Here is a 26,616-nt window from a genome sequence, read left to right as displayed (position 1 = left end):
TAGTGAAAGTTGTATGATGTTGCTTCCCAGCCTGGCATGCATCACAAACTCCAGGCTGTTGAGTTTGAATCTTTGGCAATCCAAGAACAAGCTCATCCGAAGCAAGCTGTGAGAGATAATGCACATTTAAGTGCCCATATCATTGATGGCAAAGTGTGCTAACCAAAGACCCCCGAGCAGCCATAGCTATGTCCTAAGAATCACCATAATTAGTAAGTCTGAAAAGACCATGATCCTCAAGACCCACTGCAACAGTAGATTGAGTTGTCCGATAAGTGATGGTGCATTGATGTGAACTAAAGGTTACATCCAAGTGTGGAGAATGTCGCAGTAAGTGAATGACTGAGAGTAGATTTAGTTCCATCCCTGGAACATAGTACACATCGAGGAAAATGAGATTCGTCCTAGCAGACTGAATCTGAATGTTTCCTTTGCCAACAACAGTCTACTCTTCTCTCCCACCAAAAATAATAGAATTTGTTTAAGGGTGGTAGTCAGTGAACCAATCTCTACAGTGGGTGAAGTGATGAGAGGCACCTAAATCAATGTACTAGGCAGACGACTTGACATGATCTGCAGGTCTTTTAGCCATTAAGGCGTAAAAGGAAGATTTCGTCTGCTCAATGTGCTTTGCACTGTTCGCTTTTGGCTGTGAACCTAATTGCTTGGATTGTCTAGCTAAGTGTTTCCGACATTCAACCTTCATGTGCCCAAACTTGTGGCAGTAGTTGCATTGAATGTTCTTCTTCCAGGTTCCATCTGATGTTGGAGCAACAAACATCTGCTGAGACGACTGTTGAAACTTGTCTTTATCGTTCTGAAAGGATTTAGCAACAAAGGCTTGCTCTGTGGAGGTGGAGGTGGAACTACTACTGAATTGTTGTTTCTATGGATCTTGTTGAAGAAGTGTGCAAAGATCAGTATACTTCAGATCAACACCAGAAAATGTGATGTTGGGAGTCTCAATGAAATGCTCATAGGACTTTAGTAAACTCCGAAGAGTGATAACCACAATGTCCTCTTCCTTTATCTTGCGACCAATGGCAAGCAACTGATCACGGATTTCTTGAATCCTATACGGTGTGCTTGGAGTGAGGTGATGGAGCTCAAAATTTTTGTGAATTGAGGATCACCATTTGAGGATTAATTTTCAAGACTTAAACACGTATTGCTGATGCCAGATTTGAACCACAGATTATTCATAGGTCTGATATTTGTTGAGTCTTGGATGTGTTGATGTTCAGGTTGTTAAAAGTGATGTTTCTAATTGTAGGAGACATGCCATCCTCACCCTTTCATATTAATGAGTTGAGCAAGTTATGTAGTTAGATTCACTATAAATATTAGCTTTGCAGCCTTTAAGAAAATGAAGTAACAGTGATAATATCTATGACTGCACAAAGAGGAATGAATAAACTTGAAGCTTGGGCATTGGAAGATGTATATGTAAATCCCTGAAAGTGTTGTGACTATTCAAGTCAAAGTATTCTAGATTCTTAAAGTTTAGCCACACAGTTGCTCCAGAGAAAGATGAAGGAAGCGGAAATATCAAATATGAAGTAGAGTCTCTTGATGAGGAAGTTTTTGTTATAGTTACCAGGGTATCTGGATTTGAAAGAATACAAACTATAGTGGCTATAATGGAATCAAATCTTTTTGAAACTATTGATGCCCAGGGGATTGCGCTAGTTCTCAACTCGGCATTTGATAAAAATGAGTCTCCATTGTATTTCTTGGACATGGTCAAAACTTCAATCAAAGATAAAGGAACGACACTCAACATGAAGGCCTTACACATAGGGATGCTGCTGTGAGCCTATCAACACACGTGAAGAGGAAGATAGCCATAAGTGTTGCATTTATTTAAAAAAAAAAATCCAATGAATATTGAGGCGCCAAGTCATGTTCAAATTCAGGAACAACATACACTTGTCTCAGAACACTATCTAATGTCCAGGAACCTGAGTACGATAAGAAAGATAAAAGACCCAAACTTGCCCAGTACAGAACAAATTGTTGAAGGCCAGATTTTCTATTCACACGCCTAGCAAAAGGGAAAACATCTCTAGAAATGGGTGATCAAAATGCCTACGATCCTTGTCAAGACTCAGCTTATCCTATCCAGCATCGACATCCAAAAACAAATTGAAAGCGATTTCTGCCAAGCGTTTTATTTGCTCTCGATGAAGACACGATTAAAAAGCCCTACTAGTGTTTTCATGGGTCAAAATTATTTGCAGCAAAGGATACATTCATAAAAGCTCGATAATAAAATTATTTGCAGCAAAGGATACATTCATAAAAGCTCGATAATTAAAATTTAGATAATAGAAAAAGTTTATGAAAGTGAATTGGTGTGTTTATTAAAGAGTATAAACCAAAGAGATGTTTCTTTCCCCAACAGACACATCATTTGCTTGGAAGGAAAATATATTAAAGGAGGATATATTATTGGCAAAAGGGACATCATCATACATATTCAGACAATTATACTCATACACTCTCAGGAGCATTTTATATTTATATATTTATTGTATGGAGGAATAAGGAGTTTCTTATGACTTTGTAATATAAATTCCATTATTTTATTTTTAAAATAAAATAAAATGTCTTTTGTTTATTTTTAAATGGCATGGAGATTTAAACTGCAGGTGAATCGTCCTTTATAATTATTTTTGGAATTCTGTAGACAATTCAAATGTTAGATAAGTGGACATGGTCATTTATCATTTAAATTTGATAATCACAGATAGTGTGAAATAAATAATTGTTTTTGTATTTGTGTCCAGTTTGTCTCCTAGAGGAGTTAAAATTCAATCTGGACTAATTTAAAAGATTGCGTAATAATTGACCCGTCGCATCTTGATTATTTAATTGTTGGCAGTATAAGTGCATTGAACATTATAAAGTTGTATGTGATAATTCACTGAAGTTGACTTTATTGGTCGATGAGCAGAGGCACTGTTCTTTTTATTGAAGTCAGAAAATTTATAATTTCCTTCCTGCAAACATCAAATCAATTATTTAAAACCTTATACAAAACATTCAACTATTATCTGGCATCTAGTTTCAATTTCATCGAGTTTGAGGACCTTGCCAACTCGAGAACTCCAAAGCTTAAATTCGCTCTAGAAAAGCCTTGAACTAGACAGTCAGTGTTAAGGTGAAGGTTTACCCGCCTGGGTGTAGGGGAGCCCAAAGTGTAGGGGAATTGAAGCCGTTCCCGTTTGTTGGCCAGAACTGTTTGGAAGTCCTATCGGAGAAGTGGCAGGCTGTTGGATTTCCAATTTGCGGTTTTGGGAACCAACATGAGGTTCGCTCATCCATGACAATAGAAAATAGAGTGTTCTTCAAAAAGAAAGCTCTGCACTTATCAAAAGTCTCATAAAGAACTATGAGATGTGTCCAGATCTCAACAATTGTCTTGCCAGATGAAAACTGAGAGAGCTGATCATCAACCACAGATAATTTGCAAAGCATCATTGCCTCTTGATTATTCAGATCCCATGTATGTTGATCGGGACCAAGAGTAGTTGAACGCTTCATAACACCCAGAACAAGTTGATCGGTGTTTCGATATTCAAAAATTGTGATTATCTGCTGCTTCCAAGTGCCATAATTTCGACCATTGAATTTGGAGTTGTGCTTGACAGAATGTTTGTCAGAGAAGCCATGGCACATTTTTCAATGAAAAATGTGAAAATTTGTGAAGGTGCATTCTTTGAGGCGAAAAGCGGAAGACCTAGAAAATTTGGAGAGTGCCCCAAAAGAGAGCTCAAAAAACCCAGAAGAAAAATGTTGTCATTTTTTGGATCAACTGGCTCAAAAATTGAGGTACCCAGAAAAATCTGTCGACAACCTAGTTGAGCTCTCAAAAAACCCACAAAAGAATCTTAAATTAAAGTAAAATTTCGAGCTCAAAAAATTAGGGTTTCAAGAAATAATTAGGTTGGGGACCATGGAGGTCAAAACAACAGGAAAAATGGCATTCGCAGTAAAAAAGAAGAAGAGTGTTTTCATACCAGAGAGGCGTCTATTTGAGGTGGCAGGAAGTATTAAGATTGGATGCATAGAGATATGTTTTTACACCCAAAAAATAATGCCATGAAACTCCGGATGCTGGACCTCCAAAAATTGCGAGTTTGTAGAGCAAAATGCGAGTCTTTTCAATGTTTGAATGACGCCAGTGATTTGCAGACATGGGCAAACCATACATAAGAGGAAACTGCATGTTGTAGAAGAAGAAAGCACGCCTAGAAATCGCAATTTAGCAGAAAAAAATGCCCAAGAAAAAATCGCGATTTTGAGAAGGCACAATTATGATTTGGAGAAAACCCTAGCAACAATGCAGTCATTATTTGTAGCAAAAAATGGAGACGTGTTTCTTAGCATTCAAATTTCTCAAGGCAGAAACCTTAGGTGGGTTGTACAGAAATTGACTGCAATAATATCTAAAAATTTAAACAAATAATTTCAAAAGAAATTATAAATTTTGTTGATTTTTTTAAAATTATTGGCTTTGATACCATATTACAGAGTAATTGGTAAAATACTTGCTTGTTAATAACATAGACCGAGAGGTCTTTATTTACGAAAGAATGGAATAATGTTTCCTTTGGAAACAATCGTAAAGAATAGAAACATTCTATTCTAGCTGAAAGAAAGCTAAAAAAGCTACAACTAACTAAAGCTAACTAAATATATACAATATATTACCATTAACTAATAATAGACTATTATCTATTATCGTAATGAAAGAGTCATTTGAATGGTTGTATGAGTACACTAATCATTTGACAGAGGCTATTGATCTTAATGATTCTCAATTTCTCCTTATCCATTGGCATGTATCGCACACCTTTCAATTTCTCCACTAGATTATGCAGGTCTTCATTTTCATATGCCTTTGAGAGTTCTCGATTCCACCTTATCACATTATTATATATAATAGTAATATTTAACACCATAATGTGCTTGATATAAGGGAGGTGATAGGTTTTAGAATTCTCGCTTCCATTTTCAAAACTATTAAAGCCTTTGCCTCCACCAAAATGTGGAATTCATCATATTCGTATGGGTCTAGCTTTATATACATTTCTACTGAACCTGATTGTTTTGGACATAGTATCCATGCTTAATAGTGTGCATTTACAACCATGGCTCTGATACCATGTTGATTTTTGGGATTGTTGCAAATGTACTAAGCATTGCCATGTGTTTGGTATGTGTTTTCCAATAGTAGCCTCCCCTTATATTTATAAGAGAGTGAGAGAATAGACATGTCCCTTCATGGGACATGTTTTTTCATTATCATAATTAAACTCTTATATATATATATATCTTGATCTAATTTATCCGAGTAAAGCTACAAAACATGAATAAGAAATCCTTGGGGTGCTAAGAGAGACGCATGAAGGGCTTGCAGGACGACACATGGGGCCAAACACCACATCTCAGAGGCTGTTCCTCATAAGGTTATGGTCGACTACATTATATAATAATGCTAGTAAATGGGTAATAGGGTGTGACACTTGCTAGAGGGCGAGAAAACCACTTGAGAAACTTTATGCCCCTCAATCCCTCGCATGGACATGAGATATTTGAATGATGGAGATTCAACTTGATTGACTTGTTAAAGGCAAGTTGTGCATGAAGGTCACTATATAGTGGTGACGACCAAGTATTTGACTAATTGGGCTGAAGTACAAGCCCTATCGAATAATTGAGCCTTGAGCACGACAAGGTTAATATATGAGTAGATCAGCAAAAGGTATTGCATCCTAGTCTAACTCACCAATGATCGAGCGAGGGATTTAGTGAACCATGTGGTGAAACTCCTAACCACTGAGTTTAAATATTTCACTCTTTGCCAAGCCTTTAATATTGTAGAGCCAATGGGCAAGTAAAAGCCACAAACAAGATATTGGTCTCCGTCATCTATAAGTCCTTTGCTTTTGAGTAGGAGGATCAAGAGGAAAAGCTTTTGTTGGTATTATGGCCTACAAAACTACTTATAAAGTTGCAACAAGCCAAATGCCTTTTCGACTGATGTATGGCTGGGAAGCCATCGTATCGACGAAGTTCATGGTACCTAGCCTTCAGATAGCCATCGAGAAATGACTTGGTTAGACGGAGAAACTGCGAGAAATATTGTACATATTGAATAGGAAGGATGAATAGATACATATGGCTTAATGGGTGACCTAGGCAACCCAGTACAGTAAAAAAGAGTGGAATGACAAAAATATCTGACACATGAACTTCATGTACAGACAAATGATTTTAAAGTATAATTGCTGCAATGAAATAAAGATTGGGTAAGTTTAATGTATAATGGCTCGGTCCATATAGAATTTGGGAAGTGGGGGAGAATGGAGCTATAAAGCTATCAACTCTAGATGATCAACAAGTCTTAGAGTAGTGAATGACCAAAGTTGAAGTTGTATCACCAAAGGAGACAACCTTGTTTAGGCACGAAGGTCCAACCATAGGTAATTATTCAGATTATATAAAAAATGAAAAAATAAAATAAAATTATAAAACATGAGGGGAACTCATCGTACAGGCAATTACCATACGATCAAGAAAGATTATACAATGATCGATTGTACATGTATTGTTGTACAACTTAAAGCTTGACTCGGTAGACAAAAAATTAATTGATCTTAGCAGGGATGTAATATTTAAAGAAGATGTTGCATTTAAAAGATCTGAAGACTTAATAAAATAGATGACGAATCTCCTCAAGATATGGAAGATAATCATGCTTATGAGATTCAAAGGGAGACACAAGTACCTATAGAAGACAATAACCTTAATGAACCTATGAATTTTGCTATCAAGCCTAGAGACCCTACTGTGTATCATAGATACACCTTTGTCAAGTCCGGATTGCTATTGCCCCATCAAAGGGATGGAAAATTCACCAAATGGATGTGAAGAATGCTTTTCTCAATGACATTATAGAAGAGGAAGTGTGCTTACAACAACCTGAGGGATTTGTGGTTTATGGTGATGTTTTTAATGTTTGTAAATTGAATAAACATATATATGCTCTTAAACAGGCTCCTCGAGCTTGGTATGAGAGGATAGACAATTATCTTTCTAGAATAGGGTTCTCCAAGAATAATGTAGATCCGAACCTTTACTTCAAGGCAATAAATGATGATATGTTAATTCACATGCCTTATGTTGACGACTTGATTATTGGAGATGAGCATCTCATCACCAAGTGTAAACAATATCTAGCATCTCAACCCTACAACTCAAGGGTGAACCCATTGACTGTAGAGTAAGAAAAGAAAGTACATTAATTGTTGCCGAATTGAAATCATTATCTCACCCCTGAAGGACATTTCTTTTTTCGTAGGTTTCATGTGGATTGGGGTATCCATCATAGCTAGAGCCATATGCTCTGGAAGTTGTTAAGGATAAAGGACAAGACAACAAGTTTCTGTTTAATGAGTGCTCTAATCCACAAATCCTATCTAATAATGACCCAATCACTGTGCTATGATGAAAAATCATTTCAAGGCTTACTATTATCTTTGTTATCTATACTAACTACCGCCACGTAAGTCCCTATAATCCGTGTTGGGTGATAACAAGACGATACAATTACAATGGACCCCCAAGATGGGGAAAATTAAAATCATGCCTAACTCTTTCTTTACTTTGCTCTAAACATATGAGTTCATTGTGATGCCTTAAATGATAATATTATGAACTATTTTTGGACCGCATGATGTAAAATGGTTAAAAGATCCTTGTGTCTTTGAACCACCTATAATAACATAACCTAGAAAAAACTAAACATATACTATCCTCTACATTACCCCTAACTTGCATAGTATCTTATGACAAATTAGGAGCTCTGAATTCCTTTACTTACCCATCAGCTCCTAGGTTGTCTTGATAAATATGACTGATAGTGACATGTTTAAATAGTATAATTATTTCTAAACATTGCTGAATAAGATATTTGAGTTTCCATTTGGAAATTTTGCCTTTCAATACAACATTTTTTGCTATAGTTGAATCCCCTTCATTCTCTAACCTTGAAATGTTCAATTTCTTGCACACTCTCAAACCTTCCAATAGGGCCGGAAATTCTGCTACATTGTTTGAGGTTACACCCAAAGGTTTAGCTAGTTCAACTTCTAGTTCCCCTCTATGATTATGTAAACAACAACCAATAACTACTATCCCAACGTTGCCTCTGGTAGCCCCATCAAAGTTCATCTTAAACCATCCTTGCCCTGGCGGCTTCCATCTATACACTTGTCTTAATTTAATCAAAAAGTTAGGACTGTTACCCACATAGGTTGCAATTGTCATGCCTTGCCATTTAAGCCCCATCTTATTGTCCCAATGGGAGAAAGTTTTGTCCTTCTTCTGCACCATGTTCCTACAATTTACTGCTACTATAGCTGGTTTGATTTTGTTGATGATTTGAGTACAACTCAATTCTTTATCCTTGAAAATCCTTCTATTCCTTTCTTTCCTAGCTGGTTTTATTTTGTTGATGATTTTGAGTAGAACTGAATTCTTTATCATTGAAAATGCTTCCATTCCTTTCTTTCCAAATCTCCCAACTAAGGATTGAGGGTGCTACAATTTACAAGCTAATGCAAACATCCTTCTTTTTCAGTATTGGATAATTGTAAAAGAGGCCTGTTACATCTCTTGGCAGTGCCGTTTTCTAGTTGAGCCTGCTTAACAACCAATACCAACACTTATTACAGAATTCACAATTCAGGAGTAGATGGTTAACTAATTCCTCTTCCTTTTTACAAAGAACACACCTCAAGGGCCCCTTGATAGCCTCTCTTATAGAGCTTCTCCGCTATAAAGATCCTCTTATGTAATGCTATCCATGCAAACATTCTTGCCTTTGGTAGGCACTCCTTATCCCATCGCAATTGGAGTGGAAGCTTAGTTTTATCTAACTATCTTTGTTGGTAAAGAGAAAGATATCCTACCTTTGAGCTATATTCCCCATTTTTAGGTTTGGCCTAGACAGCTGTATCACAATGCAATCTTGGCGAGATGAACCTAGAGCCTAAAATTGCCATTAATTTGTTTTTGAACTCTACTAGAATCTCTTGTGTGTTTCCTATCTTCCAATTCCAACCAAAAGATGGATTACCATAAGGGAATTCTGAATAATCTCTGACTAAAATGCCTTGTTGGTGCCTAAGATTACTTATAGTTTGTTGATCATCTATGATGAATAGTACTTTAGGACTTATCCCAACAAAGGGAAGAGCCACCATATCCTATATTCTAAGAGATGCCTTCATTAACGATACTCCTACATTCTTTCATAAAGTTCAATATTTTGAAGTTATTGGGTAAAATGAATTTCTGAAAATGCTGAGATTATTGCTACTCTCTAAATACTTATATCTAAGGAGCTTGACCCATTTGAGATTTGGGTTTCTAAACATCCTCCAAACTAGCTTCGTTCCCAAAGTTAGATTTTGATGTCTGATGTTTTAGAGTTTTGCTCCTCCATCTTCTTTAGATCTACATAACTTGTCGAATACAATAAGGGACACTCGTCCCTTATTTTTTGAACATTGCCAATTTTCAGTTTTAAATTATTGAATATCCAAAGGAATCTTGAAGTAGGGCATATTTGATATATAGGAAGAGAGAGGAGAACTGAATTTAGCATAGTTAACCTTCCGACTGAGGACAACCTTATCGATTTTCTTAAGAATACTACTCCAGAGGTGATTGCTTCTGGATCCTTTATCTAAGGGTACTCCCAAATATTTGTTAGGGAGGTTCCCTTTCCTAAAGTCCAAGATACGACAAATCTCTATCGTACTCTCATCATAAGTATTAAAAAAGAAAATATCCAATTGATATTTATTTATCATTTGACTAGATTCTAAAGAATAAGCCCCCAAGACTGTCATAATATTCTTAGCCTGTTATATATCCATCTTATCATATGACATTGTATCATCTACAAATTGTTGACGAGTCGTTGGTTCCAATTTGTTGGTTATTTTGATACCTTTGATCTCCTCTCTGTCCCTAGCCTTGGAAAACGATTGACCTAATGCTTCATGATAAGAAATGCAAATTTCGATAGGGGGTCACATTTCCTAAGGCCTTTGGAGATATCGAAGTAACCCTCTAGAGAAATATTAACTAAAACCAATATTTTGGGTTTCAAGATGCACTCTTAGACAAGGTTAACCCATTGCTTTGAAAACCCAAAGGTTTTAAAACACCTATAGAGAAGTTTCAAGTCTACTTTATAGTAAGCCTTCTTAATATCTAACTTGGTAAGCATACTAGGTTCCTTATTATGTTGCACCAAATGAAAGGCTTCTTGAGAGATTATTAGCTCATCTAAAATAAACCTCCTTGGGACGAAGTCAATTTTCTCATGAGCGATAATTAGAGGAAGAAATCGTTTGATTCTATTGGCCATAGATATGGTTAGGATTTTATATAAAGTATTACAAAGAGAGATAGGTCTTTAGTCACCCTAGCTACCAGCCTCCTCCTTGGGGATGAGGGCTATCAGAGTATTGTTTACGTCTCTTAAGAGTTTACCAAAATTTCTAATACTCTCGATAACCTCTGTTAGCTCTTGACCTAAGGACCAACTTTTTTGATAAAAGGATATTGGAAACCCATTCGATTGTGGGGACTTATCATGGTGTAGCTGTTTAAGGGTTACCTCAACTTCCATTATGAATCTTGCATTCAGAAACTTATTATGGCTATCATCAAGAATTTTCAGAATACGGCTGATAATAGAGTCCTGAGCATCCTTCCCAATTGTTTAATACATCCTTAAAATATTTGACTGCTTCTTCCGCTAACCCTTTAGGATCTTTCACTATTGTCCCATACTCTCTCTTGATAGACTTAATTAGTTTTATGTTCCTCTGGCTTTTGGGGCTATTATGGAAAAACTTAGTATTCTTGTTTCCTTCCTCTAGCTAGATCTCCCTAGACCTTTGTCTCCAAAAGATTTCTTCTTTTGCCTATATGTCTTTGTGATTCGTAAGTAACTCTTTCTCTTTTGTGTAGCTCATCTGATCCATATCTTCCTTAAGAACCTTCCCATTTAGGTCCTTTAATTCTTGCTCTATCTATGTTTTAGTATAAAAAATATTACCAAAATGGTCCTTATTCCATTTTTTCAACTCACCCTTAAAAGCTTTTAGTTTTGACATGAATACAAAAGCTTTGGAGCCTTCAAATTTTTCTTTCTTTGACCATTCCTCCAAAGAGTTCACAAAGTTTACTTTTTTAAACCACATTTTTTCAAATTTGAAGGCTCATCTCATGGGTTTGCCCATATCTTTTATTACAAGTGAAACCAGGTAATGATTTGAGCATGAGGAAGGAAGCATGGAGGTATCAAATGCTTTATCAAAGTTAATGATATCTTCTTTGAAGAAAAATCTATCTAGTTTTTCTGCAATATTGCTAAATCCTAAGCGTCTATTAGTCCAAGTATAGATGCCATTTCCTGTCTTAATTCTCATCAACTCATGTCGGTAAACCTGGTCTCTAAACTCTATCAAGGTTTCAGATTTTCTAGTCAATTCTCCAGATTTCTCATTGAGGCTAAGAATTGCATTAAAGTCTCTTCCTATAGTAAAATTATGTTTAGGGAAGGTTGAAAACACATCCCCAATCTCTTCCCAAACCATCCTTTTATCTTGGATTTGAATAGGTTTGTAAGTATTAATCAACATAAAATGTAAGTTACTGGTTATGCTCCTAATTTCTGCTACTATCTAAAACCTTACACTCCTAATTTTAAGGACGGATACTATCTTGGGGTTCCAAAGAATACCTAATCTTGCGAAGGCGCCCAGTGCTGGCTCTCCAACCAGTTGCCATATACCTAACTTTCTACTAAATACTTCCAGTCCCTACAATCTTCACGAGGCTTTCTGTCTTTGTGATCTCACTCTACGGGAGTTATCCCCCGTGGATCTATGTCCCCTCATCATCTTATCACCTAATTCACTGTGGTTACCTCTCCTAGAGGAACCAAGAGGTCTGGTAGCCCGTCCATTGTTACTTACAGTTACACCAGATTAGTGAGACAATGCAGAGATCACACACACATGCACCATCAGCGATAGCAGTCCTCCGCTTTCCAGCGATGGGTTTGGAATTCTCTGCACATGGATAGTTATCCTTCATTTTTGAGCTACTTTTTGACGACTACGAACCGCTAGTTGTTTCACGGTTTCTCTTTTGTGGGGTTTTCTCTCTTTCTTTGCTTTTGCTTCATTGGTTTCCTTTTTCTCGGACACCGTTCGGTGGTCCTACTGCTTTCTAGCCTTTGTTTGTACTTTCAATCCCTTAGGCTTGTTTGTGGTCTCCTATTGGACATTAATAATTTATCTTATGTTATCTTAGTTTCCTGCAACATAATAATGTATGCCTCAAATGTCTTACTGCAATACTTAAATAAGTATTGTTTGTTAGGGGCATTCAGGCCCCTAACATTCGAGGTTATGAGCTTCATGACTCATTCGGAAGGCAGTTCCCCTTCCCAACATCTATCTTGTCTTGACCCATGGCCTGCACATCTTCCTTCTTAAGGTCACTTCAAGATTTTTTTCTCCTCTTCTCCTACTAATCTTGGTATAATCAGCCTCCACTTTTGCCAATCTAGTTTGGGCTAGACCGAGCCCGCTACCTCCGTCTGTCTCCTTTTTTTGGTTATTACCTATATCAGGATTTAGCTCATCCTTCTCATTGAGTGCAAAAACCACTCTCCAAAGCACTTCATGACTTCTAGCTTGATCACCTTTTGAGATCAAATCCAATCCCAAAAAGTCACCTAATTCTTCCCATCCTTCCTCATCACAACCTAGAATATCATTTTCCTTTGATCTCCCGAGATCCTCTCTTGGTCTGCTTTTTCCCTCCTCGTCTTCTTGAGCATTCAGCATTGTCTCTTTAGATGTATTCATAGCCCATTCTATCTGAATCTTACCCTTCTCAATATTTCCTAATTCTTGAGTAACCGCTCACAAGCTATCTTTTTATTTTTTCTCAGTTAAGTCTATTTTTAGATTACGCTATTATAACATCTGTAAACTCTATTGAAGAGTTCATTGTTAATGCAATAATTATTCCCTTCACTCCATTCATCCCTTTTTTAACAATTTTAGAGTTTTTAATACAAAACTTGCAATTTTTTGCATTTTCTTGGGAGTTAATAGGAAAAACACAATGATGAGTTTTAGTGAAAGTAACTTGCCTAGCATTTTGACTCAGGAATACTAACGAGTCAAAAGAGTTTTGGAGAGTTTTTCAACACTGAGGAACCTTGCTGACTGAGAGCATTGATGAATACTGATGTGAATAGCCTTATCACTATTGCACATGAAATTTCCATAATTTTGAGTAATGAATATTACCTTGTCATCTATACTCTATCTGACTAATGTTTTAATGCATTTATATTTTAAATGGCCTTGTCATATTCCAAAAGATGTTACAAGCATAACTAATATTGATGTCAATGTTAATGATTTTTTAATCAATGGCTTAATTTGAGAAACAATATACAATATAATTTCCTTCACAAAAACAAGGATTTGTTGCAAAGGAGATATGTTATCCAATATCTTTGAGCCTTCACTATTGGTATGTTGGCCTTAACCTTTTGGAAGACGCTTTTCCCTGAGAGTCTTTGATAATACAACCTGCTCTAGAAGTGTGTAGGTTGCCTCTTCAGGTTCTCTTGAAATTGATTTTATGCATACCATCAAGAGGTGGATTCTATTGACACGGGCTTGATATATTTGGTAGTAGTTGAACTAGGAGATCCTCAACCTTTTGGATGAAGCTTTGACCATATTTCCCCGAGAGTCTTTGATAATACAACCTGCCCTAGAAGTGTCTAGGTTGCCTCTTGAGGTGCTATTGAAATTGATTTTATGCATGCCATCAAGAGGTGGATTCTATTGACACGAGCTTGATATATTTGGTAGCATTTGAACTAGGAGATCATTTGAGTGGCACTTTTTTGAGTCTTTTAATGATATTTTCATGTTTGGCATTGGACTTGTTCTCATGGTTATATGTAAATTTTTGCGACACTAGACTGAGTAGCCTATCTTCACTTACATTCTAGCGTTTGTGTTTTGGTCCATCTTCTTCTATGTTCTTAGCTTGTGGCCTTGATGTGTATTTTATCTAATTTTAGTGTGGATTTCTATTTCACTTTCAAATACTATTGTTATTGCTTTTTCTATTTAAGTCCCATTGTCTAACTTTGGTTATTCATGGATATTTATGTAATTTCTTTCATTCTTCTTTTGTTCTTTGCTGCCTTCGCTTTCCTTTTCAAGTTTTAACTGATAGTTTATTCTAAGTGAGGCTTATGTGTTTCTAATTTGTTTATTTGCCCAATTACATGCTTTTTAATTTACATAGACAGGCCATCAATTATATTGTTACTATTTTCTAATCAATTGTTCTTTTTCGGATATGAATTTGTTGTTATTGAATGTCCATAAAGCCTAGCTAAATCTAGTTAGAAATATAAGAATTGGAAGTTGTGTTTTTGTCACAGAAATGAGCTTCTAGTTCTAGGTTGTTGATTGTCTAGGTTACCCTTAATAAAAGTTGCATTTGAGTATTGATATATTTCTGCATTTTTTTTCTTCTGATGCTTGTTGGCTTTCAAAATAACACTCCTGAGAAATCCATTCTCTTTAAAACAGTTTTTCTGCCTTTGACAAACTGATGGTTGGAATCGGATGCACTCAAGTAAATGCTTCATATCTTAGATCTGCTCAAGTAGACATTTATTCTCTTAGATTTATATTTTTTTCAGTACAATGTAGAAGTCATTTTCTTTACAGATGATCTTGTTTCTGTCTTAGATAGCTGCAAAACTAAATGAAAAAATTAAGGAGCAAGAATTAAGTGAAATTGGTCATTTGGAGCAAGACATGGTCTTTGGGGATGCAGGAACGAAGGAGCTGTTAAATATGCTTAAGACAAAGGAGGTATGTTTTCTCAACATTGTTAAAGTTCCAATTTCTTATATGAGAAATTACTTTATTCTCTATGAAATAGATATCCATTTGGAAATATTAACACTTGTATTATCCATTGGTATGCAGAATATTACTCCTGAAAATAAGCTACGATTACTAATGATCTATGCAGCAATTAATCCAGACAAACTTGCTGGTGAAAAGAGTCTTCAGTGGAAGCAGGTCAGTTGATTCCCCACTTGTTTCATAGGACGCTACATGTTTGAAGGAATGACATCTGTGGCACCATATTGTTTGTATAGAAAGTTTTCATTGTACTGTCTATTTTCCTTCACAAAGTTTGTTCCTTTAACCTATGTTGATACTCAATTTATGTTGATACTCAATTCTAATATATGCTGTTCTAATGAAATAACATGCATGGTTTTGTATTTCATTGCCCTTTCAACTTGATTTACCTATCAATACATTTGTATTTCAATTAGCATTTTGTTCCAACATATAGATAGCCTCACGGGACTCTCTCTTTAAGATTTTCAATATCATCCTAATGCTTGCAAATTCTCTTTAGAACCTATTATGAATCACTTGCTTTCTTAGCCACCTTAAGTACTCCATTATGGTTGTGTTGTCTTCACTGTGTTTCTCAAAATGTACATGAATCGGTGCATAACTACTTGATTTCTTAAGGCATTTAGGAGCTCTCTTGAACCTTCTTTGGTTCATGCACATGACTGCAACAGGCTTTAGGTTCACTGAAGAACTCCCAAGGGCCTAAATATTTAGATAAACATCTCCAAGTCATTACTTGCCATATATGTTGCATTGGGATGATACCGATACAGCTGCATCACACAGTTGATAGAAAAAACAAATTCGGCTCTGTACAAGTGATGGAAGTGAAATTGTCCTTTTTGCAAATCCATTGAACTATACATCTACACAGATGGCAAAAATGATGCTACTATTGAAAATTTGTACCCTATGAAATTCACAACAAAATGATACAGTAGCCTCTGAATAGTTGATGAAACAAAAAAAATGAGGGGAGACTCAATGTTCTTTGCAATAATTAGGTGCTGTTCATGCCCATGGCACAGGCCCTAGGATATTTAAAACATCAATTCAATGAGGGAAAGTGCACAATATATGCAAATCAGGCTGACCAGACCATAATCACAGAATCGCCTGCATCTACAACGGAACCCTGATCAAATAGGACGATGCCAATCCATCACAGATTGGTTGGGACTGAAGAATATGGGCTTGGGTATGCACCACTAATTAAAAATGTTGTTGAATGATTGTGAAAGTCGATCCTGAAACAAAAGATTTCACCAATCGAGATCAGAAATCACAAAACATGGGACCTATAGTGCCAGTGAATTTGATCACAACTTGCTAAGAAGGAAGAAAAGCGTTGGGATACAAAACACAAGCCAGCCAAAATGTGAAGTAGACTAGTGAATAAGGGTCTCAAGGAATAACCAGTAGAAGGCCTCTCCATTCAACATGCGCTGGTGAAAGAGAAAATCTGGAGATTTAATGTACCTTCCACAGTGGTATAGATCACCAGGTTATATAAGAGCAACAATAACCAATTAAAACATGTTTGGGCCAAGTGCCACATGGAACCTTTCACCAAGCATAAGCAGACATCATAATGATAGGATCTATGAAATGAAACACTTGAAATGAAACATTCCAACTGAATTACATAGACAGCCATACAAAATGACCATAAAAGGGCCAAACAAAAGAAATACTTTGATGAGAAAAGGAGTGACTAAATTTAATGAAGCGACTGATTCAGGATTGAAGCCGTGCAACAATAAGTCTGGGTCAACCAAAATTACACCCACTGGACAAATACATCAAACACAGGCTCCAACAGGAAAATCAATGGTCACAATAGCTTCCAAATGCAGATTGAACCTATAACTGTGGGTTCTGTTGATGTGTGTTTTATGACTCACCAAACAGTAGAACAAAATACCGAAATATCTTATCCTCTCTTGAATAAAGTCTTGTGTATGCTAAGATTGCTAGAAGATCATACAATGACTTCAACGTTCCTTTAATGCCAGGTCTTGACTGTGGATAAAATCGGTGGTTGATGTGATTTGCTGATGATCACAAGGGGCCTTACGTGTTTATTCATATTCATTTCAAGCCATCCTGGATGAGGGAGCTATCTTAAGGTTTTGCAATGAAGCGCTTTTTTTTTTTTTGGATTTTTCACAGAATATGCAGAAAATTAAATAAGATGGGGTTCAAGAATTCTATTCTAATCCTAAGGGTAGTAATAACAACAAATAGTATTCTAGTGGACAAATTTCTCAATTTACTGAATTCCGCTTCGCCAACTTATACTACAACTAAGCATGAACCAGTGCAATCTTCAAGGGTTATGCCAAAGATTTTCATATGACTGCATACACTATCATAAAGAACAATGTATACAAATGATAGAAGTTGAGCATATGCATGAAAGGGGTTCAGGCTAACTTTACACAACGAATTAGAATCACTAAAACGTCAAAAGTATGAACCAAAGGAATTCATCAATACACCATCATATTCTCCATTGTAATCACCACACATTGACTATGCTAAACTTAATCTACTTGAAGAGATTTAGGAGAACAAGCAAGCACTAAGACACGTCAAGTATTCACCAAACTCCATTGAAAACTTTATTATCTCAGTAGCTCATAGCAACAATCTCATAAAAATCTCCCTTTACAAATGAGAAATGAGGCCTTTATATAGGTCCTCGATTAAAATGGGTGGCCCAGATGATCACAATAACCGATGGCTGAGATCATCCCACATCAGCCCTAATTAGGGTTAGGGCAATGGAAAGGAATCTACATTAATGCCATAAGGAATCCACTACTGTAGTGGGTAATAAATGCCCACCATGCATGCTAATTTAAGGAGTGAGGTGTAATAAATGATCCCTATGCACACCCACTCTGCATTTAATGCATCTATCCTTGATTTCTTCGCCTGAAAGATCGAAATCGATCTAATACTATTTCCAACTCCTCTGTACTGATGCTTGGTGCAGATTCTTGCTTGAATTCTAGAACTGCAATTGCTCTTTCTGCTTTTCCCAAGCTTTCATCCAAATCTGGTAGTAAGTCCTTAGTAGTGTGCATTGTATTTGAGAAGATGGAGAAGTTCACAAAATCATCTCTTCCATATATGTTTAGCTGAAAGAATTCCTCTAACTTGACTTTCAGATTATTAGTTGTCATTTCCTCTTCCCCTAATCATTGTGATAACAAGGATGCAACTGCATTTGATATTCCTTGCTTGATGTTATCAACAATCTTTTTCCATCGACTGAATTCCCTGGTAAAGCTCTCGAACATTTCCTTAGCCATGATCACTGCACTGTACCATCGAATAAAATCATAGAAATCCCACTCGCTGATAACTTGACCATCAATCAATTCTTGCTTTGGGGTATCCATCAGACTCTGAATGTCGGCAATCACCTCTTCTTGGTAAATATGCTCATCCACCCATGATTCCTCCATGCACTGAATCCTAGAGATTGCAGCCAATGCCGTATTGTGCACTTGCACTAATTCTTCTGCATGTTTGAAGGTACCTCCTGAATTCCTTCGATCCAAATCTTTGCACCCTCATCAATACGCTTGATTGTGTCAATATCACCTACCACTTCACTGGAAACACCTGTTGGAGGGACAAATGATGGACCTTCCTCTCTTACTGGATGAGGCAAGTTATTGATGTACTGACATAAGGCCCGAATTTCTCTTTTCTGCTTTTCATACCCTTCTTCTACTTTCTTCAGCCTATCCTTCAAAGCCTGTGTGGAGTCATCAAATTCTTCCAATATTTGCTCTCGGGAGGCCCGACCAAGATTTACTTCTGTAACATGATATTCATCTGGAGCAATCTGATTTTTCCCTTTGTCAACTGTGGGAGTCACAATCTGCAAGATTCTGGATCCTGATTCTCCTCTGATGAATTTAGTATATCTTTTTGCTTTCCCTTGTTCTTCTGATCGGTTTGATCGGTCCAAAATTTCCTGTAATTCAATTGCTGGATCAACCTCCTTTTGTTGATGCAATTGAATTCGTTGCCTCAACCATTCCGGAATGGGTATACTTTGGTCCCCCGGAATTACCAATTGTTCTTTCCTTTGGACCGCTCGAATGTCAATCTCTTCTTCACCTCCTGGACTATCCATTGTAACCTCAGGAACTATAGCTTCGGCACTTGGAAGATGTATTGCTACTCCTGAAGTTTCTTCCTCTAGTGGACCATCTCCATCATTAATCATTTCTCGCTCTAAGGTCGTAGCAAGACTTTCTTCTGTAGCAATATCTTGATCTCTCCCTCTTTCTTGCGTGGATTTTTCATAAGCATTTATACTCAACCTATCATGAATTGGCCTATCCAAATTCTCTTCTTGCTCAAATCTCCTTATACTTGTCCCTACATCCTGCCTTTCAAAAGTTTCTATCTCTTGGACACTTGGAGTTCGACTTGGAGAAGAGAGAGCATCTCCGTGTTTCTGCTTCTTATTTTGAGATTCTTGGATGACTTCCTCAATCCTAGGACGGTTTTCTCGAGGTACCTCCTTCCCTTTCTTGGTTCCTACATCTTCGGATGGAGTTCCCCTTTCTTCAACAGTCCCTTCAGATATTTGTCTTGATCTTTCATCCCAGAGTGGTCTGTGGCCAAGCAACCTATATGTGAATCCATTAGCTGGTGCAACTAATTTTTCAAGCTTACGCTCGATCCACCACTTTGTAAAATCTAAGACCGGTTTTGTGTAATAACCCCAATAGGTTATAACTTCTTCAAACACCAAAAAACATTATACTTCAGTTGTTTGACATTTCGTCAAACACTTTGCAAGCAAGCTCTGATACCATTGTAATGACCCCAACAGGTTATAACTGCTTCAAACACCAAAAATTTTTATACTTGAGTTGTTTGACATTTCGTCAAACACTTTGCAAGCAAGCTCTGATACCACTGTAATGACCCTCCTCAAATCTACCCTCAAAAAATGTTGATGAAAGCTCAAGGAATTTCATCAAACAATTCACATGCATGGGACGTATGACTGATATAGTATTTCAGTTAGCTTCAAATGACTTTTTCTTCAATTTGCATTAATGAGAATCTTGTGCTAAAAGACTACAATGGACTACACAATGACCTAACATGAGTGTGCTACTAATTTTGACAATATTCAGTGCATATATATGATCTAAGCATGAGAAATGAACACCTACAGCCAACTGGCATTTTTACAAACAATTGGTATGCAAACTATCTGGCTGATAAATAATGATATTAAATTTCTTAAATGGCACCACCAACTATTATCTTCTTAATTGCAATGAAAATTACAATGCTCATGAAATATGGCCAAGACTTTGGCATTTACATGGATTACAAAATGATAATGCTGGTATAATGCACACTTACAGATGAAAGCTTATAACACCCTAAAAAACAATACTAACAAAGAACCTGGTTGTAGATGGCTGTAATAATTTTCTTCTATGCTGCCCCTTCTACTTTGCTTTTTTCGAACTGCTTTTTCGGCCTGCTTTTTCGTACCCGCTTTTTCAGTCTGCTTTTTCGGTTCCCTTTTTTTTCGGACAGCTTTTTCGTACTTGCTTTTTTCAGCCTGCTTTTTCGGTTCCGCTTTTTCGGACTGCTACTATGTTGAATCTCAAGACCATATCTTTCAATGGCGTCTAGATTTCCAGCTTGAAGGGATTTCGTCCTCCAAACTATTGAGACATAATCTCCAGCAAATTTTCCAATTTCTTTGATATTTCCAAGCATACTTAAAAGAAGCTCTTCTATTTCTTTTATAGTGTTCTCACAAGGGCTCCATCCTTCGTTTTCTCAATGTGGGATAAAACATAACTCCCTTTATGTAACTTATGTCTCCAATGTGTTATAAAATAAAAGGGACTCTTTTAATTTAAATATTTCTCACAAACTATAGTCTATTCATTAATAAAGTTAAATATTTAAATTTAACTTTATAAAATAGCTTTATCAATGCATAACAAATCTTATCAGTGATAAACAAGTCTTCTTGTCGATTTTAAACAATTACCATCGACATATCGTTGCCACTAGATGTCCGCCCATGCCCAAGATGACTTACTATAAATAGTAAGTATGCCCGAAGTTGCCTCAAAACCCCTCAGAAAAATTTGCAACTGAAACTATTTAGGCCAAATGGCCTCTAAGTCCCATTAATGTCTTGGTTAGTCTACGGGACCGTGGGGAAATAGGCTAACGACAACATCATGCTATGAATGCTAAAAAGGGGACATTACATTTTGAAAGGGTTTCGAGATTTGTAATTTCTTTCTTCTTCCAATCAAATGGTTGAGCTGTCATTTCTGGATTGAATCCTTTTCGCATGACATTTGGGTCCTCCTGCATTTGATCAGGAACCTTGAATATGTTGCATGTTCTAATAATGTTCAATGGTAGTCTTGAATGCAATCTTTTTCTAATCTCGTTCTCGTCTACTACATTGGCCCAAAATTCTTCAAGGTGAACCTTGGGTTGGTACTTTGACCCTCCCGCTAATGAGATCTTGTTGAAAGGATCAAAATCATTCCTCTTTGGATAAAGCGGAAGGCGAAAGAAATGGAACTCATCTGATGATTTCTTTGTAGCTTTTAGACATGGGCATACCTCAGTTTTCCCTTCTCCTATGGAAATTGGAAACTGCAATCCCAACTTCTTCTTCCCTTTCTGAATCTTGTCATAGGCAGTAAGTTGTCGAATAAGCTCTAACAAGACCATCTTATCCGTTGGATACCTGGGAAGTTTGTATGGCTCCGTGGAGAATCCTTGAACTCGGATGTATGAAAAGGTAGGAAACTGAATGAACCAGGCGCCATATTCTTCAACCAACTTCATTGGATCCATTGACATTCTTATATGTGGCCTCTTTTGTAGTGTTCTTACTATGCGCATGGCAAATATATCATTAACCCTCATTTAATCATCCTTTGAATAGAAATGCAAATGCGGATAACATTCGTGGACTTTGAGGTGTTGGTTTCCGCTTCCAATTGGTCCTTTGCATCGTAGTCCATCATAATTTGTCCTCCGTGCTAGCATGTAGATGACATAGGAGCTCATGTAAAATCTCCTTGTATGCTCTAGATTCATCAACTGCTCATTTAGGTTATCACTTATGAGCCCAGCCCAATCTATTCTGTCACCTTCCTCCATTACATGCTCAACAAAATACCACATCCAAGATTTAAACCTATAAGAATAAGGCATGCCAAATATGCGACTCAACATCATGACCATATCACTATATTCCCTGTGCAAGTCGAGCCATACTATTTCTTTAGGAATCTTGGAATGATGTGGTCTATTATTTTTCAATCATCATTTGTTGATTATTGCTTGACAAAAATTGATTCCAGATGTATAGATTCTCCGTGCTTGCTCATGTGTTTCTGTGACCATCCTTGGATTTGAAGGAATTCCAAATGCTTCAGAAATGGATGTCGGAGAAAAATCTGCCAGAATATTTCGTTCAGAATCCCGGATGGTTCTGTCTCTAGGACTGTAATGCTTGGTACATTCCACGATTAACTCTGGATGCTGAAGAGAAGGAGGGAAACCAGCTGCAGCGAAAATTCCACTTCTCACAATTTTTGTAGCTAGGTGTGTTGGGTGATAGTCGTTATATCCGAGCATTCTCCGGTTAAAATCTTTCAAATCAAGGCCGCCAAGACTTGTATCTCCAATTTCTATCCACTTTGACACAATTTTGGATGCAGGATAGAATCCTCTCCTTTCATTCTTTATCAATTGTCCTCGCGTTTCTCTTGTTCCCCTGGTCTCTGCCATTTTCCTTTCCTGCAAAATAGAAAACGTACATACATAAGATTATGCAAAGAAAGTATTAAAAACAACAGATATGACTTGTCCATAAGACAAAGATTTTGGATTTTCGCCAAAATTTCCATACTCCTTTCAAGATTCACTTTTTAATACTTGCGCGAGAAATATGAAATTCCACAACTCACTGCAAAGAAAATTCCTTTTTGATAGGATTCAAAATCTTCTGACGTGAATTCCCAGAAAACTCCTCAACAATTTCAGAAAATTTCTCAAAAAATCTGCTTCCTTGAACTCCTCAAATCTTACTTCTATTCTCGATCTGCTCTTCAAATTTCTGTATGAGCCTGAATGAATGAGAGGGTTTCTTATATAAATCATTCTTCAAAAAGATGCCTTTAAAGCGGCAGACTAAAATTAGGCAGCTGCTTAACCATTAAGGTTTCCATTTTTTGTGCCACTCGTCGCCTTTTTGCTACTTGATTCAAAAAGTTGCTATCTTTAATGCTTTTAACTTCATGATGAAGCTAAGTATTTCTATTTTGATTTTTTTTTTTTTTTATTAATTAAATATCAATTTAAAAATATCAATATTTAATTAACTTCCATTTTTAAATGAAAAATCAAATTTATTTGCAACTTTTTCTCCATTTTTATTTTTTGGATTATTATTAAAAAAAAATCAAATTAAATATTAGTAAAACTAATATTTAATTTTTTAATTTAAATCCAAAAAAAAAATCATTTGAAGTAAAATCATTTTTTTGCTTTTCTCTAAATCCAACTTTCACTTCATAAGAAAATTCATCCTTCCTCTAAATTTTCTGAATTTTTTTTTCAAAATTTTCAATTTTCCGCGTTTCACGATTTTTGAACAAATTCTAGTGCTCCAATCAATTTACGGGAGTGAGTTTTCTATGAAATCAAGGATTTTATGTTTTTCAAAATATTTCCTTCACTCCTACTGACTTGCGCTTGTTGTTTTATGAAAGCGGGATTTTCAAGGAATGAAGGATAGAATCCTTCATCAAAACATTCCTCCATTTCTTGAAAACTGCGCTTCGAAATTTTAGGGAGCGAGCTTTTTAAGGAATGAAGGATAAAATCCTTCATTTCTTTCCTTCATTTCCTTCCTTCATTTCCTGAAAATTGCGCTCCGGAAGTTTAGCATAGTCAATGTGTGGTGATTACAATGGAGAATATGATGGTGTATTGATGAATTCCTTTGGTTCATACTTTTGACGTTTTAGTGATTCTAATTTGTTGTGTAAAGTTAGCCTGAACTCGTTTCATGCATATGCTCAACTTCTATCATTTGTATACATTGTTCTTTATGATGGTGTATGCAGTGATATGAAAATCTTTGGCATAACCCTTGAAGATTGCACTGGTTCATGCTTAGTTGTAGTATAAGTTGGCGAAGCGGAATTCAGTAAATTGAGGAATTTGTCCACTAGAGTACTATTTGTTGTTATCACTACCCTTAGGATTAGAATAGAATTCCTGAACCCCATCTTATTTAATTTTCTGCATATTCTGTGAAAAATCCAAAAAAAAAAGCACTTCATTGCAAAACCTTAAGATAGCTCCCTCATCCAGTATGGCTTGAAATGAATATGAATAAACACGTAAGGCCCCTTGTGATCATCAGCAAATCACATCAACCACCGATCTTATCCACAGTCAAGACCTGGCACTAAAGGAACCTTGAAGTCATTGTATGATCTTTTAGCAATCTTAGCATACATAAGACTTTATTCAAGAGAGGATAAGATATTTCGGTATTTTTTTCTACTGTTTGGTGAGTCGTAAAACACACATCAACAGAAACTGGCGCTAGAAGGAGGGCTTGACTAAAAGATTTCATAGCAGTTTCATATATTGGAGAACATTAATTCATCCTCACCCGAGGTACATCGAAGATGCTTGAGATTTACCCCGGGAGCACACGAATTACAAGAGTTGAGTTTTGATCCAAAGCCTAGGCAAGGAAATAAAGAAAAATCTACGAGTCAGAATTCACCAAGTGTAGTTGATCTCACAAGGATATTCCAAACTCCACCACCTAAACATCAAGCACAAGGATCAATCCAAGGAGGAGTTCCACCAGGAGCTACACAAATTCAACAGTTATTTGTGCAAATACCTATACAAGTTGTTTCGCCTGCAACTGTCCAACAACAAGTTCCAGCAATGGCCCAGCAATGGCGTCCGCAGAATGCATCACCCCTTGCAACGTTTGCCGCATACAATAATATGCCAGAGAATCCTGAACACTTTTGTTCTAAATTCTTTGTGAATGATGTGAACCGCACTGCTGATGTACACATTAAAATTTTTGAGGATGTCCTCCAGAATAGAAACGTGCAAGATGAGGATGTTGCATGTAGACTATTCCCTTATTCATTGGGTGAGGAATCATTTTACTGGTATATCAACCTACCTTCAAATTCAATACAGACTTGGCAACAGTTGAAGGAGGCATTCCTTGGGAAGTTTAGATTGCCTATCACCCCTGTAGAATTGTATAGGCAGTTTATTGAGATAAGGAGACAAGAACGTGAATCAATTGTTGCTTTCAATAATCGATTTCAAAGGGCTTATTCAAGATTGCGTGATCCATATTGCATAGGAGATGATGCAGCACGACCTATCTACTATGCCGCCCTAGACTGTTTCACATCTATGTTTGTTCAAAAAACTCATCCGGCTCCTACAAGTTTGATCCAAGCATATGCTAAGGTGGAGAAAGTTAGTTTACAATCACCGGCAACTACGAATGGAGCACCTAGCTATTTTGGAAATGCAAATGCATTGAATGAAGGAGCTTTGAATTATGCTCCGACTATCAATCCAGTTCCTGCCCCTCCGAGCCAGTTGGTGTTGCACCCTGGAGCACCTATGTCACAGGCAATGCCCACACAACCAATTTATCTCCAGAACACGACAAATTCTACAAGGACCCAAGAGGAAAAAGATGAGATGAGAGATTTGATTGAATAAGTGAAAAAGTTGTCCACTGAGGTCACTTACCTTAGAAATCAAAATAATCAGTTGCAAAATGCACAAAGGAATTATTAGTCATATCAAGGTAGCAACCGAGGTTATCAAGGGAATACCCCTCCACATCACGATAGTAATCAAGGACACAACCAAGGATTCAATGAAGGTAATCAAGGATATCGTAATAATAACCAAGGTCATCAAAGAAGATCATGGAACACTAATCCAAATAATGGAGGCGTACCATCACCATTGGATAATCCTCCATCTGAGAATCGCCTAGCTGATAAAGTTTTTCTTAGCAGAAGCTACACTATCTAGATGGTGTAGATTACATGAGACTAGTCAACATTCTGAATTATAGTGTCACGAATTTCAAAGAGCAGCGGATATTTTCAAGGGAGAAGTGAGGAACACTACCACATCTGAGAATCCTCCTCCTACGGGATATGAGATGGTACCCTCACCAAGATATGACCAAGCATTGGTTTTTGATGATTTTAAGTTTCCTCCTCTTGATTCTCAAGATTACATGCCAATACAAGCTAATCAGAAATTCCCACCAGCTTCAGCAAATGCTCCTATAGAGATGCCGCGTTATCAAGTCCCACCAGAAAATCAACCTCCACCAGTATCCCCAAATGAATCATTACATAAGGATGGATTTTTATTTCCTCCTCTATATAATAGTGTCTTGGTGGAAGGAACAAGTGAA

The 26,616-nt window shown here is 36.7% G+C and overlaps 1 protein-coding gene across 1 annotated transcript in view; it reads left to right on the top strand.

Moving 5' to 3' along the window:
- Positions 1-26,616, top strand: part of LOC149550611 (SNARE-interacting protein KEULE-like) — a 242,278-nt gene that overhangs the window by 134,314 nt on the left and 81,348 nt on the right. Inside the window, exons 15-16 of the mRNA XM_089793601.1 lie at positions 14,892-15,017; positions 15,135-15,230. Of these exons, the coding sequence (XP_089649727.1) occupies positions 14,892-15,017; positions 15,135-15,230 (222 nt within the window). The remainder of the gene's footprint in view (positions 1-14,891; positions 15,018-15,134; positions 15,231-26,616) is intronic.

This window comes from Cupressus sempervirens, chromosome 7 (assembly GCF_028749045.1).
Source record: "Cupressus sempervirens isolate cs-2001-9-10 chromosome 7, ASM2874904v1, whole genome shotgun sequence".
NCBI lineage: Eukaryota > Viridiplantae > Streptophyta > Pinopsida > Cupressales > Cupressaceae > Cupressus > Cupressus sempervirens.
This window is presented reverse-complemented; position numbering and strand designations above follow the sequence as displayed.